The 15,728-nt window shown below is 46.6% G+C and overlaps 1 protein-coding gene across 18 annotated transcripts in view; it reads left to right on the forward strand.

Annotated features, from left to right (window-relative positions):
- Cacna1c (calcium voltage-gated channel subunit alpha1 C) overlaps positions 1–15,728 on the forward strand; it is a 604,243-nt gene that overhangs the window by 449,069 nt on the left and 139,446 nt on the right. For 12 of the 18 annotated variants that reach the window (XM_028753527.1, XM_028753521.1, XM_028753531.1 and 9 more), the window contains exons 4-5: positions 8,177–8,280; positions 15,256–15,428. In XM_028753527.1, coding sequence (XP_028609360.1) covers positions 8,177–8,280; positions 15,256–15,428 — 277 coding nt within the window. Of the gene's footprint in view, positions 1–7,772; positions 7,877–8,176; positions 8,281–15,255; positions 15,429–15,728 lie in introns of all 18 variants that reach the window. The other 6 variants (XM_028753516.1, XM_028753517.1, XM_028753518.1 and 3 more) reach the window with 1 other exon arrangement.

Here is a 15,728-nt window from a genome sequence, read left to right on the forward strand (position 1 = left end):
ATGCATACCATATTTTAGCTGTCTTCCTTTCTGGCAGAGTCAAGTCCATTATTTGTAAAAACCCACGGAAAAATACCATCTTCGTGGTTGGTGTTTTCCACTTCTTCATGAGAAATGACTTGCCAGAATCCAGTGTTGCTCTTCCGAATTTGGGTGAATAAAAGTATGCTGCCAGTCTTGAAAATGTCATCGTTCCCAAGTTTCTCAGATCGTCAAATCCATTTAGCCCTGGTGAAAACATTTAAAAGACTGTGTACTCCTGTCTGCAAACCGGAGCGGGAAGAGTGAGAAGGAAGCAAGGGAATGTCCCAAGCACAGTTGCCAGAAAGAGAAGCAAGGCCAAGCCAAGTGCTCGCTTCTCCCAGAATCCAAGGCAGCTTTGTAACTGCACAGCAGTGTAACTTCCCACTGTTTCCATACACCCTCTCCCATAGATGTAAAGCCTTTCTCTTCCCAGCCTTGACATCACTGTTAGCATGCCAGAGTCCAGGACGGCTGGGAAGTTTGTACCTCTCTCTAAATGACTATTCTCAGCTTGTCTCTACCTGGTTCCCAGCAAATGTTTACCAAGTGTCCTCGTGAACCTGGGTGCTTGAGGTGCCGAGGATAAGGCAATACATAAGATCCAGTTCTGTCTGTGGAATAGGCGAGATTCTGAGCCGAGTAACACCAAAGCCTGTGCCAAGTCAGGGTTAGCATGTTCACAGGCTGTCACCGGGCAACACTAGTTAGCATCCATATCGACCTCAAACTAAAATGAAACGCTGGGAACCATTTTCAGGCTTGATCTGGATAAGAAGCTGGTAGTGTATAATTTGAAAGACAATAAGATGGATGTTGGAGTTTCTCTAGTTAGGCAAATTCTTCTACTTAGTAGAGCAAGTCAGCTTCCTAGGTGTCCCTAGCTATTCCTTCTACTTTGCCTGAAGGACCTATTACTTTCTGCCCTGATGAGCCATGAACAAAAAGGTCTCTACAAATAGGCAGTTTCCACCCATGGACCATCGACCATGTGATGATATGGTGCTGGGCTCCAGAGGCTCATCCTGTAAATCTCAGCCCCTGCCTTTAGAAAAGCCGACTGTAGCATCACATTGAGGTCAGGTGCAGGAATGGGGGAATATGTATAATTTAGTTTGCTGACGGCCCTGGTGTACTTTTCTGATCTTCCTTTATCATTCCTTCCCTCTCCCTCACTGCAAGTCATTGATACCACACCAGCCAGATGTGACCCTAAGATGCTGTCATAGTGACAGCCCAAGTGGGGACTGTGTAGAATCACACAACAGTAACTACCAATTTTCAGCAGCTGTGTTGTACCTTCTTTGCCGGGGGTGTGATGGAGCACAGGCTGGAGACAGCAGAATTGTCAGAGGTGAAGGAGCTCCGGGGTCTGGGGATGTGCCACACTTTGACATCCCCAGCATCTTTCTGAAACAAACACATTGTGTGAGTGCACATGTGTGCATGTGAGTGTGTGTTGTACACACACACACACACACACACACACACATACTGTGCTTCCTAGTGGTTATTCATGATGGAGACACCTCCTAGCTCATTGTTCCTGCTCTCAGACAATTCCTCTAATTACTTTGACCTTTCTACGGCCATTTCATTTTCTATTCTCTTTCTCGCTCCTTTCTTTGCCTTAGGCAATCCTCCTCCTCGACCCTAGGCTTATGTCACTGACCCAGAGATTCAGATCTCAAAATGTTTTAGCGTCAAAGGTATAAGATTCCTCAGAGCTGCCTCTACCAGTCCCTGGCTAGGAACTTAGTGTCCGCAGAGGAAGTTCTCCAAGCTGTTGGGATGCAAGATTGAGTTTGAAGCCCTAACAGGACCAGTGGAATCGCCACAGCACTACTAGGACAATGCTGGATTTGAACCAGTGTGAAACTAGTTGCAGGGAATATGGATCTTCCTCTCAGAAAGATGCATTTTCCCTCAAGTGTGAAATTCAAGTCTATTGGACCCAGAGAGGAGCAGTGGAGACTCCTCTGTGTAGTAATGAGTGGAACCCCCAGAACTGGGTTCATCTTAAACATCTAAAACAACTCTATAGAAGTTTCTAGAGAAAAGAAACTAAACTAAAACTCAGGCTTCCGTGTAGTTTTCTTAGGAAATCACTCTTTAAACCAAAGCCTCTCCGTGTACTCCCAGAACGCTCAAGTGTAAAAAGTTAGACAAACAAACAAACAAACAAGCAAAACAAGGAAGAGGAGAGAAGAAGGAGAAGGGGAAGAAGGAGGAAACTGCCAAGCAAAAGAAGGAAGCATCTAGGGTCAAGGGTCAAACAACACCCCATTGATTTTTTTCTTTTCTTTTTTCAGATGTGAGATTAAAAAAAAAAAAAAAAACTTTGAACCAAATAGTTGCTTCACACAGAGAATCTGCTACCTAAACAGTATGCTGGAGAGTTACAAACACAGTAATGAAGAGAATGAGCATCTCTCAGAGCTCTTGTCTGCTTGCTCGTCCATCCTTCCATTCACTCACTTCATTCATTTTACTCATAGTAGATGAATTCTTGCAGTCCAATAATTCAATTTAACATGTATTTATTGAGCATTTCTTATGTTCACAGAAGCAGCGATGCCATGGGGTAGAGGACAGAGAAAAATAATTCCTGCCTTCCAGGAGTTCAGAATATAAGACATGCAGTATTTACAAAAGAATATGGCTCCCTGATAGAATTGCAGGGTTGTGTAGGAAATAGACCACTCTGGGGGATCTGGGAATTTTGGTCCCAAGGTTGGACAAGAAACCAGAGAATGAATGAATGCCCATATCTTGGGAAAACATTCTTTGGAATTAGCAGCTTTGGATGTTGGAGTAAACTATGTTTTAGTTTCTTAACAAACCCAAGAAAATACTGGGCCACCCCAGTGTTCTTTCTCACCGTCTGGTGGGATACAGTGTCAAGCATCGTCTAGGACCATATACCTGCTAGCAGCCATTCCCACTACGAGTCAGCTGTTCCCAACATGGTTAACAGACCAGGGCATCACTCTCTCTGCTCATACCCTCCCCACAAGGTCAGGACCCCGGCCCATCTGCTTACAGAGGTCATTTGAATGTGCAGTTTTGTTTGCTGGCTTGCCGGCTGTTAGGATCAGTTGTTTTCTCCTACCTAAAAGCACCTCTCATTGTTTCAGCTGCCTGGGAAATTTTCAGCAAAGAGTGAATAGGTGCACAGGGCTGGGGCAGAATTCAACTTGCTTCTTTCTCTGTGACCCCTGTAGTGGACATTTACAGTCCAGGCAACATAGGTTATCAAGAGCCATTTGCCCTTGATGGTAAATGGCCTCTCTGGGTACTTGTGGAAACCATCTAGTCTCTAGATCCTCAGAGCTTGTGGTGAGACGGAAAGGGTTCACATGATATGAGCTCAGGAAAACCATCTTGGATCAATGAGGCCTTGAGATGTTCCTGGTGGAGGTATTGCCTCCCCCTCCCCTCAAGGAAGAGAGGATCTGACAAATTTGAAAGTGTAAAGCAGGGGCCCGTCCACCCAGTTAGATGCTAGTTTCAGGCAGGTCTTTGGTAGTCTCCTTTGCTCAGTCTTGGTTAAATAGGGAGGCTCTGTGTCTGTTTCAGCAAAGGAAGTGCCAACATAGTTTCAGGTCTGGGGTCCTAAATGCTGCTGACTTCAGACGTGAGGGCCAGGATGCCTCCTGCCTTCTTTAGGACAACTACAGAGCTCCTGCTGTTACAGACCCAAGAACCTCTGCCAGCGGCTTGAGGAGACCTTTTATGTTTGTGTCACCAGATAAGGGTGACAGCATTCTGGGTCCCTTTTTGATGAGGCTTTATTATTCTTTTCTTCAGAGTAAGTCTAGTCCCCAGGTTAGAGATAATGATCAAATTACTCCAGCATCACCTTGCTTAAGGGATAATCCACCATGGTGTTCTCTCCACCCAGTCTGCCTTGATAGTAGATGGCCTGGAACCAGAGGGATGGACAAAGGGTGCTTTCTTTTCAGACTGAAGGATCTTCTTCAGACGGTTGTCTGCTCAGGCAGATGGGGTAAGACCCCCCAAGAAATGCCCTTGATTGTAATCTGTTCCCAACCCCTCACCTGTTTTGAACCCCTAAAATGCCTACCCCTTAGCCAAGGAGGGACCAGAGCAGAAGTATGGGATTGGATGTGGAAACCCTGAGCTTCCTCTTTCTGGCCCTGGCTTTCTGTGGACCCATGGTCTTCAGATCTCTAGTTCTAGCCACTGAAGTCCTTGATGAAACTAAGTGATCTTGTCTTATGTGACCCAGAGGAAAAGACTCATAGGCTAATCAAGAACCCAAGGGACTCTCTAAGGCAAGAGCGCGTGTGGAGTACTGTTTTGGGAGAAGGAATCCATTCTAAGGGAGCTAGAGGAAGCCACTGGCCCTGCCTCTGACTCACTGTCTGCCCAGGCTCTGGTGGCGGCTCTGCTCTGAGACCCAGCTGCCAGCACCCGCTGGAGCCTCTGTTCCCACCTATCCCATGGGATAAGTAAAGGCACACTGTTCATAACAGACCAGATCACCTTCTGTCCTTCAGAGTTGATGTAGCCCAAGCCAGAAAAATTATTGGAGTAGCTTAGTAACGCAGAAGCTGGGTGTGGGCCCTAGGGGGTGGCACATCGCTGGATGGTGCTCGAGTTGTGTGTCTGTCTGCCTGTTTTCTGATGAGAGTCTATCTTCTCACTAGCTTTTCCCACTCTCCCTAAACATGGCATCAGTGCTGAGAGCAGTGCTTCTCAACCTTCTCAATGCCACGAGACCCTTTAATATAGTTCCTCATGTTGTAGTGACCTCCAACCATAAAATTATTTTGCTCCTGCTTCACAACTGTAATTGTGTTACTGTCATGAATCATAATATACATATCTGTGTTTTCTCATGGTCTTAGGCAACCTCTGTGAAAAGGTTGTTCAATCCTCCAAAGGGGTCATGACTCACAGGTTGAGAACCACTGACTTGTAGGGAAAGGAAGAGCCTGCTTCTGTTTCTGACCTATGCTAACAAATAATGGAAGAGGGAAAGCCAGAACGATTCCCATTGCTAAAGGTCCAGGTTCCCCGAGACTCCCTTCCTTGCCTATCATCCCACCTGGGGTTGCTTTACTGCAATCTTAAGTCCAACACAACACCCACATCTTAGACATCCCACTCAAGTACGTGGTGAATAAATATGCTATGTGTGCATGCAGAAGGTCCCTCCCCATGTCAGAGTGGCATGTGCAGACCCTGGCATGGCAAAGCCACACACGCCTGGGTACCTGGCTCTCTTGCCTCTCCCCTAGTCCTGTTTCCTCCTTCTTGCTTGTGTCGATTGCTTTTGCTTTCCTCTCCCTGGCCCTAGAGACAAACTGAACAACTAGTTCTAGTTCCACCAGTCTGGTTTCCCTTGCACTTTGGGTTCAGCAGATTCCTCCTGGTCCAGGAAGGGCCCCGGGAACAGAATCCATATGAAGACTGACTGCCCCACCTCTGCTTGACACTGCTGCCTTGATGGATAGTCTACTCTTTCCTTCACTCCTGTTCCATGGCCAGGAAGGCTTTACAGCTGTGTACATGGTTCTAGCAATGACCAAGTCCCTGAAGGGTTGGGATTTAGCCACTGCTACCAGTCTTTGGGTCCTGGACTTTCTGCTCCATAGCGCCCTCTGCTGTCAATGTCTCCAGTGTGCAAAGTCCACATATCTGATATGGCCCTTGCTTCTGCAGCCTCATCCAGCAGTCTCTATTTCCTGCTCCCCACTTCTTATTCACTCACGCAGTACCTCGTCTTTATCTCATATATATATATCTATATGTATATGCATATACTTACATACATACATCTCCAGCTAGCAAAGGCTTCCTATTTAAGTACAGAGCCTAGTCTTAAATTCATCAATCCAACTCAGACATTTCCTGAGTACCTATCAAATGCAAGGCACTGCTCCTGGCACATGGAATTCACCAGTGACCTAAACAAACCAAAGCCACCTGTGCTCGTGAAACCACACTACAGTCTATAAGGCAGTAGATGCCCATGTGACCCACAAGGAACCCACCCAGTCATGAAGTGATAAGTGCTGTGGAAAACTAGAGCAAGGCACATAGGAATGGGAATGACCCACAAGTGGTTAAATTGACTTGCCCTGCAGTGTGGACATACGTGAGGAACTCTCCCTCACCGACTCAGTTCAAACCAATGAGAGAACACACTCAATTCTTATGCAAAATCTAAAACAGCAAGCCATTCAGAGCAGCAGGTCTGAGTGCTTCTGTCCTTAGTCTGATCACACAGAGAACAGCACATCTATAGCTCAATTGAGGAACAAAGGTAGGAACCACATTGAAGCAACCGTCATCAAATTTTATTATTCCTCAGGAAAATTGCTTGGGATGACCATGACAAGAGTCATAATGTAGATGTACAAAGCACACTGAACTCCCAGGCTAGGAGACGAGACCCAGGGACCTATTTTCATTGACTGTCACCAATTGTCCCAGCATTGGCCATCTTAGGGACCAATGTACTGAAGATACACAACCGTGGCCTTCCAGATAGAATTGGTAGCATGAAGATAGTGATACTGACCAGGGTCCATGAGCTCGGTTGTGGATTCCACATCCAGTCAACCTGTAGTGCTTGTAAAACTGGGTTGAAAAGGCCGGAGCTCTGAGGGTAAGATGGAGCGTGGCATTTCTAAACAAGCGCCTGATGATGCTGACGTTTGAAGCCACACTTTGAGAATGTCTGATGACAGTCGGTCAGGAAGCCGGTACTTTTGGAATCTAGAGCTTTCTTTATAAGCTAGGTTCACCCAAGACAACCTTGGGGCTCCTATAAACCAGAAGTGAAGTGTGTTCAATGCTTGGAAAATGTCAGAAGTGGATTTGAGGAGCTGGGTCAGAATGTATTTCCTCTTTACTAGAAACACTGTCCTGTGACTTGTCTTCATACTCCCTCCTGCCTGAAGTGTAGGGAATGTCTGGCAGCCACTTCAAGGGGTGGCGGGGAGAGGATGGGGGTCAGTGGACAGGGAGTTCTGAAGAGATGCTCATAGCAAACTCTCCTTAGCCCAGAGGGGCCAGTTCTGCCTCTCACTGCCTCCAGTTCCTTCAGGGGCCTGAGACTTGCCAGAGTATCCTCATCAGCCCAGTAGTTACAGGCTAAGTACCTCTTCCATCTAGGCTGTGGTGTCAGTGACTGACAAGGCCCCTTCTTTGACACATAAGCCAAGAGAGTTCTGTCTTTTCTGGCCCATTTGCTTGTGAGGCACTGAGGTCAAGTCCTCTATTGCCCAGAATCCAGGAAGAAAGATCCTGTTCTCCTGTGACGTAAGCCTTAGTCTCCAGCCCTGTCAGTAAAGCTGGACCTGTTCACAGCCCATGGTCAGCCCGACTCTGGATACATTTTAACAGTTAATGGCCACAAACTCCCAAATGGTCTAAGCCCATTCCAGGACTGGGAAAAAAATGTTTTGTAAGGCGACCCACCTTCCCAGACAAGTGTGTAGGGAAAAAAACACTGGAAAAGTATTTCTTTTCCAGAAAATAGAACGGTAGGGTCAGGAAAGACCCCCACCTCACCTCCCTAGACTCTACTGCTCAGGTCAAGATTGTAGGGAAGGATTTTGAATAGGGGTAAAGCCAAAAAGAGTGGCAGCTTCTGGTCCCCTTAACAAAAGCCAAGTTTAGCCCTTTTGCCTCCTGTGGATCTGTTCACACTCCCTGTCTGTCTATCTTGCCCTCCACTTTGCTTGCTCTGTCCTAACTCTCCTTCATCTTTCCAGATGCAAGACGCTATGGGCTATGAGTTGCCCTGGGTGTATTTTGTCAGTCTGGTCATCTTTGGATCCTTTTTCGTTCTAAATCTGGTTCTCGGTGTTTTGAGCGGGTAAGCTGACCACTTCTGTGTCTTCTTTACAAACGCAGCCGAGCAAGGTCCCAGGTTCCACTGTGTTCAAAGCAGAATCCTCAGAGACAGGACCCTAACAGGCCCAGGAAAATGGGGAAAAAAATCTCCATACAAGAACAGATTCTGACCATTGGCTGCACAGGCGCTTTAGCCTCTGAGTTGCACCTTGAGGATTCCGGGTCCCACGCTGCTCAGCTCAGCGCTGGGGAGCCGGTGGCTGGCGCTTGGCCGTGCTCGGTTGCTGTGTGTGCCTGACTAACTATCATTCCATTCTTCCAGGTCAATGATGCCGTAGGAAGGGACTGGCCCTGGATCTATTTTGTAACACTAATCATCATAGGGTCATTTTTTGTACTTAACTTGGTTCTCGGTGTTCTTAGCGGGTAAGCAGGACCAAGGAAATGGTCTTGATTTTTCCATTAATTTGTATTTTATTCTCTCTGCTATTCCTGGCACTATTCTGTTTCTGGCTCTGATGAACCTGGGATCAAGGGTCACTCAGGAGCCTTGAAGTGAAGGTCTTTGGCCTGACTGTGAGGAGGGTCGGATAGATGGGAGGTAATTCATCAGAGACACCCAGTTCCACCCCATCCCACCACACACACCAAGACCTTCCAAACTCCCAGGGAGGCAGGCTGCTTCCCCTTGGCCTGACCTCACTCAGCCTGAGGAGCAGCACCACAGAAAGAGCCTTGAGTGGGAATAACTCCACAGTAGGAATCTGAGAGAAGGTTCCTGTGCACACACAACACTCACAATGCCCCTGAAAATAAACGCTGGCCTGAGCTCATGAGACAGCTATCACATGCAGGCAAATGCAGGCTTTAAATCACTTTTATTGAGTCAGCAGGCCAGAGAAAGAAGAGTTTGGTTTAAAATACGAGTAGATATGGTAGGATAGCTCAGTGGTAAGGTATTTGCCTCGCATGGATACTCACTGTGTTCCATCCCAGCACTGTCAAAACCAAAGACAGACAAAACTCCATGACTCAGTGTGTGTGTCTGTGTGCATGCATGTGTGCATGCGTGTGTGTGTGTGTGTGTGTGTGTGTGTGTACATATATGCGCAAACAAATACAGACTAATTCTCATTTCAAGGACAGCAGCCCATCATTGATATTTACTTTTCTGAATGCAAAGGGCACATAATCACTTAAAGCCACAGGTTATCATGAGGTTAGAGATACGGCATAGTTCATTTTCCTTCAGATTTATCTAGATGGCCACAAGCACAAACCTACCTGTTTTCAGCTCTTGCTCAGATGCAATTTGAAGTAAAAGAATGACTCGTGGCTGGGGCACCGAGACCCCAAAGATGGCTACCTTCTCACCACAGAGACCTGGGGTTGTTCCTCAGCTACCCATTTTTTACTAGCTCATGCCAGCCATGCCAAGACCTGACACCTAAATGCTCCTGGTGACCCTCTGGCCCTCTATAGGGGACTTGCCTACTGACTTTGGTATAGAGGGAGGTGGGGGATCTGTTTCTGCTCTGCTTGGATGGGCCAACTGTTTTCCTGGGCACCTAGGAATTTCCTGCTGGGGACAGTTCAGAAGGAAGGAAAGAGGCTGCTTTCAGTGCAGACTGGGCAGTGTTCTCTCTCCCACCATGGTCAGGGCATGGGGTTCAGTCTGCAACAGAGTGAAGGAAAGAACCTTCTCCTACCTTATCCCTCTCATGGCCCTGGAAGGCATCTTGCCTTTTGCCAAGGTGAGACCACATAGGAGAGCAGGAAATGGAGTCATACATAAACTCCTGGTTAGCTGCCTGGAGGTTGCAAGGAGGTTGTTCTTATCTTCCAACACAAGAAAATGGCCCGTTGTTTATACATGAATCTCACTGACAGCATTGGAAAAGAGTCAAACTCATTATCCCCTTTCAAGACAGAAATTTGGCTCTCCTAGCTCTGTGTTTGCTGGGTGCACAATATCTGGCAACCTTGTCTTTTTTAAATCTTTGTTTTCCATGTCAAAAGATGAAGATAACATCAACTCATAGATGGCTGTCACTGGAGAATGAACAGGAGTGTCCACGTAGAATATTGGACACGGTACTAGTATATAGTCAGCGCTCGGCAGCAGCATAGACTGCAGTGACTGTTTTGACTTTTAAAGATGAGTAACTTGAGTCAAGACATGTCACTTTTCTGGCAATCAGCAGACTTGGGCCTGAAGGCTTAGTTTGGATCCTGTTTTCTTATCACTGCCTGTTAGATCTACATTGAATAAGTCTGGTTGTAGTGTAGCCCGGAGCTCTAAGCATATATATGAAATTTAAATTCCATTTTCTTCCCTCAGATGTTAGGAACCAAATCTCAGCATGTAGGAATCCAATATGGAGAGTGAGAACTGGACTCCAAGGGCTCCTTTTTCCATTCGACAGCCATTGCTGCCCCCCGCCCCTGTCTCCCAGAGGCATGGCCAGCCTGCTGGTGTCAAGTCAGAGATGTCAAAGGAGCAGCTGCTGATGCTGACAACAGACCATTTTGAAATGACACCTTGGTCTCGTTTAGATCAAATGCTTCGATTGGTGTGCATCATCCAACGTTTTGATGCGCAGTGGTTTTCAGAACATTTAATTGACATGGGACAGGAATCTAAAGACTCGTTAGCCTCTGTATCTGTGAGCTAGAATTTGGCTTGCCTGTTCTGGGGCCTTCTAACACCTGAGCATCCTCAGAGTTACAGCATGCTTCTGGCAGCTCCAGAAACATTGCTGAACCTTTTGCCCGGCCATCCAGGTGTCTGTAAGCAGTTGCCACCCCTCCTGGCTTTTGTCAAGGGCCAGTGACTCTGAATGCATTGCCTCTTACCTATGTAGTGACAAACCTGGAAACAAGCTCCTGTTGGTTGACCTTACTGCTGATGGTTTGAAGTTGGCATCTTGATTAATCAGGACAACAGTGTAATAGTGAACCTCACATATTCAGGGGTAAAACCCACTCATTCATCAGCTAGACTTCAGTTAGACCAGCCTTCCAGAATTTCGAAGAAGTCTTGGAACCCATGAAAGCATTATCCCAAGGATTGCATGAACAGTCTCTCCATACTGTGTCAAGGCCTGTGCCCTGCAGATCTCATGTTAAGTCTATTTAGTGTTCGTGAGCTAGAAGCTACTCAATGTTTCCATTTCACAGAAGAAAAGACTGAGGTTTAAATAAGAAAGCTGCATCCATTCTAATGGAAAAAATTAAAAGATTGAGGGCTGGACCAGAATATCATCACTCCACAGCCTCTTCCTGTAACTTCCACAGTTACAGGAGGAAGGGGGTGGGGTAGATCAGACACTACAGAGGTGGAAGGGATGAAGGAGAAGTGTAGTAGAAGCAGCTACTGGTCAAGCTTCTGGACACAGCCAGGGAACAGAAAGGGCTGGGAAATGCTGCCTAGCTGGCCCATGGAGGACTGGAAACTGTTGAGTTTAATGGGCCCAGAGAGCAGAGGCACTTCAAACACAGCTGTGAAGTATTCTGCGACTGGAGGGTTGGGCTGTGAACCCAACATCCATCAATTAAGAATAACATTCCTACAGCTCAATGAAGTAACTCATCCTCACAAATTGTGTCCTTCTGTCATCGAGGAGAGGCTAAGGTGTGCCCCGCTGCGTTCTGCTCAGAGCAGGGATGGCATCCCATAGAGTTTCTGTTGTAAATGTAGAAACTCCCAAATTTTGGTTACATGAGGGTTCTGCTTCTTTTATCTGCAACCCTCACATATCCAGAAGGCCTTCTTTCTGATGAGGCCATATAGAACATACCGTGTGAAGGACATACAGCTCTTGGACTCTTTTCAAAAACCTTCCATGTTATGTAGCGATCCCCATATCCAGCCTATGCAAGGCACAGGTCTGGCATCAGTATAGGTAACAACTGGATTAGAATTACTTTCTCCTCCAGAAATCCCAGTCTCCAGCCTATTAGAATCCAAGCAGTGACTGTGAGACTTTTGAAATTGCCTTTGAAGCCGTGGGTGGCAGAGTGGAAGGATGGACTCTGAAATCTGGGCCTTTGGATGTGTCTGTACCTAGAATCTCACAACTGGGCAACTCTCCCATCCTTTTTCACATCAGGAGGCAGACATGTCTCTTGCCTGAAAAAGCCGAGTCCCTGATGGTGACAGGGTTACAGCCTGGAAGTATAACTGGACCACGATGGACGCACTGTTAAGACAGAATGTCCAGACTGAGGAGTCCCCCACATGCTATGGTGGGAACATCATCCTTCAGTGGTTGCATTCTGTCATGTCATGTAGAACAGTACATTGGTGAATACTGATCACCAATGCAAAGTACAGAGTTAGATTCCTGCTAATAAGTATCTGGTCACATTTGGCAACCAATTTAGACATAGCCCTGTGTGTGTTTCTGTGCACAACTTATTTAGAAACGATCACCCAAATGTTAACATTAGACTCACAGCTACCAGCACTGTAGCTCATACCTGTGTGAGCTTGAGCTAACACACATTTTCTCCCTAAGACACAGCATAGCCTTTCACTCCATAGAGCTATGCTTGGGGCCATTTAAACAGTGGAATCTCTAATCAATAGCCCAAAAATGCAACAACAGCAAAAAATGCCAATAAATAGACTGACCCTAAATAAAGACATTTGCTATGTTATGAGAACTGAGTTAGGGAGAGCTTCCCACCTCGCCTGACCTTAGCAGGAAGCATATATCATGTTTTGGTTTTGTTTTTGTTTTGCCATTACATGCATGTTCATACTTAAGTATAAGAATGCCATGAATATTGATTTGAAGGTTGCAAACAAATTTTAGCAAACCCAGAAATAGCAGAGTCATTATTTACCTCTTCAATATTGATTTTCAAAGGACCTAATATCCCATGGTCAGAGTGATTAGTTCCACCCATGTCCTATTGCCTGCCTTACATAGTGAGCACCTCTCCTCCCATATTTTATCTTGGCCATTTTGCTAATGACAGATGCACTCCTGCCTTGTGACCAATCCCACAGTAGTGACTGATTGTCTTGCTGGCTCTGGCCTCTGGGCTGGGGACAGCTATCAGCCTGGGGTTTCATGTCTTCATGAGCTTGGTCTCAAGGACAGGCATGCAGGAGAGAACAGAGAACCAGGGGCTGTCACCCAGTGTCTCACCAGCACCTGCAACCCATGTGGCAGTTCCATGCAGTCCATGTGGCTGTGTCCCTGCCCGTGGTACTATCAAAGCACTGTATTACCTTGCTGCCCAGGCCACATCTTCTGCCCTTCCAACACAGCACGTCCTTTCTCTACAGGAACAAAAAGCAGGCAAGTCCCATAGAAACAGTAGGCTTCCCTTCCCCTCCATTCCCTGTGAGTGTTTAGGTTTCCCATGAGTCTGCAGGCGTGAACAGCGAGCTTCCCATCCTAACTGCAGCCCAGTCCAGGCCTGTTCTTCCAGCTCTGTAAGAAGGATGGTGGGTGTCTTATAACCAGAGCTTGAACTCTGAGAAATTATTCAGAAGAGCTACAGGACTCTCTTAACAACTTTATGTCTTTGAAACTCACTCAAACCCACTCCAGAGGAAAGGGGCAAGAAATCATGTGGGTGTAGGCAGAAAGATTGCAGGAGATGTTCCTCCAGGTACATTTTATGGAGTTTATTTGCATAGGGAGAGAGGTGCACTATGAATCTATTGTCTCTAGAGAGTAAGGTCACAGCAGGGAAGGCTTCACCATATATAAGGTAAGGAGGCAAGGCAAATGGGGACTGGCATCATCCCATGTCCATCCCAATAACAAAAGCAGGCTGAGAAAAGCCAAGCCAGTTTCTACCTTCACTGTGATCTGTCAATCCAGTGCTTCTTCCCTGGCATTCAACTTCCTGGAAAGGAAATAAAAGTGCCCACTGGCTGGCAGGAAGCCCACAAAATAGCAAGTTCAATCCTATTATAATTGGATTCAATCAGATTTGAGAAGAAAATTCAATCCAAACCAGAGCATCGTTAAGGAGGTAGTTGAAGAAGGCTCATTAACTTGAGAGCCCCCGGTTCTCGAAATTAAAACATTCCCTAGACTCCTCCCAGGCCTCAGCCCCGTTTTACCACAGTGGTTATTGCTAACTCCTGAGCTCTGCCAAACTCCACAGGCAAAATGCAAATACTAGGCAGGTGGTATCTGGTGACAGAGCCTCCCATGTATGACACAGAGCTTAACTGAGCCGTCTGTACCTGGAGGTTTTGCAGGTGCTCCAAGGTGCCTTTCCTCTACAGTACTGCACTTGCTCTGTTGAGTTGGTTTCCACAGCCTGTTGTCCTGATTCAGATTCTAAGAAGAAACACAGGAGCTATGGCCCAAGGATTAGTACACCCCACTCACCTACCCCACCCACCCTACTACCAACAGCCTCCTTTTTGATAGATCTAACAAAACAAAACCAAGCAAACCCAATTCTCTTGCCACCCATGGGAAGAAGGGGCCTGGTTTCTGCCAAGGCAGAGAAGGAAACTTTCTATTTCCTTCTTCCAACAAGTCCCTGAAAAGCCACAATGTCTTTTGATTATTCCCTTAAACTGCCACATTAACTTTGACACCATCGTCATCTTACATATTTTTCTATCCTGGGTAGGCAGGCAAAAGGCAAGCCCCAGGGCATTTTCTTGTGTTTGGAATCCTTATGGGAACTCCATGTAGGTTGAACTCCCTCCAGGCATGCTAAGAACAGTAGAAGGAACAGTAGTCCTGAAAACAGAGATTGGGGAGCTCCAACCTCCTGGACCCCTAGACAGTGGGAGGTACTGGCAAATACTTACCATCCTCCTTTGGCGGGGAAATGCCCTGGTCAATCACATTGGCTGGTTTTCATGGTGTAAATATTCCATACTTGGCTGTTATCAAGGAGACTTCACCGAAGCCAGAGTTGGGAAAAGAAGGCATTGTTGATTGGCTCTGAGACCCAGTAGAAGTTAAGTGGGCTCTATCATCACTGGGTCCAAATAATCTGTGTCATCTGAAGATAAATTGTCATTTCTTTTAAAAGGTGTTGTCTAATCCTGGGTGACACATGTTTGCTTGCTGTTGTAGAGGACCATTAGAGTGACTGGAAAGGATTTTTCTATCTTTGAAGAATAGCTGTCACTCACAGACAAAGCCTATTATGATCTAGAAAGTAAAAGAGCAGCCTTCACCCCCTTAGATTTTACTGGCCTGTGTCAAGAGTCTGCTCTTAGGGCTCTCCCTTCGTGAGGAAGTGAAGGCATAACTGGGTGGTGGAGATAGCGGCCTGTAGAAAGGGGATGGCTTGGATGGGATTCTCTGCACAAAGCAATTAATACTCGCCTTGTCTTCCCTTCTCTCCATCTTCCCTCCCGGTTAATCCTCTGTGTTGCCCTGCTCCCTTCCCTCCCTCTCACACCAGGGAGTTTTCCAAAGAGAGAGAGAAAGCCAAAGCTCGAGGAGATTTCCAGAAGCTTCGAGAGAAGCAGCAGCTAGAAGAAGATCTCAAAGGCTACCTGGACTGGATCACCCAGGCAGAAGACATTGACCCTGAGAATGAGGACGAGGGCATGGATGAAGACAAGCCTCGAAACAGTGAGCAGCCATATCCCCTTCGGCTGGGGTCCGGGATGGGAAGAGCAGAGAGCCAGGAGAGTGTTTCACAGCACCTTCCTTCTGCTTGATGTTCACGAGAGGAACATCCCTCTCAATGGTGGCTGTCATTTGCTGTTCATAGGAATTAGTCAGATGGGAAATCACTGCCACTACTGTAGAAAGCCTCACTTAGAAACTTTGCCCTGAAAACACAGTTGTGTTTGTGCTAAGTCGAGTGAAGCATACTTCTCCTGTGGGCTTTTAAGCTGGGGTCAAGCATCTTGTTCCTGTTCCTGCGAT

This window comes from Grammomys surdaster, unplaced genomic scaffold, assembly GCF_004785775.1.
Source record: "Grammomys surdaster isolate TR1022 unplaced genomic scaffold, NIH_TR_1.0 125950, whole genome shotgun sequence".
In the NCBI taxonomy this organism is placed as follows: domain Eukaryota; kingdom Metazoa; phylum Chordata; class Mammalia; order Rodentia; family Muridae; genus Grammomys; species Grammomys surdaster.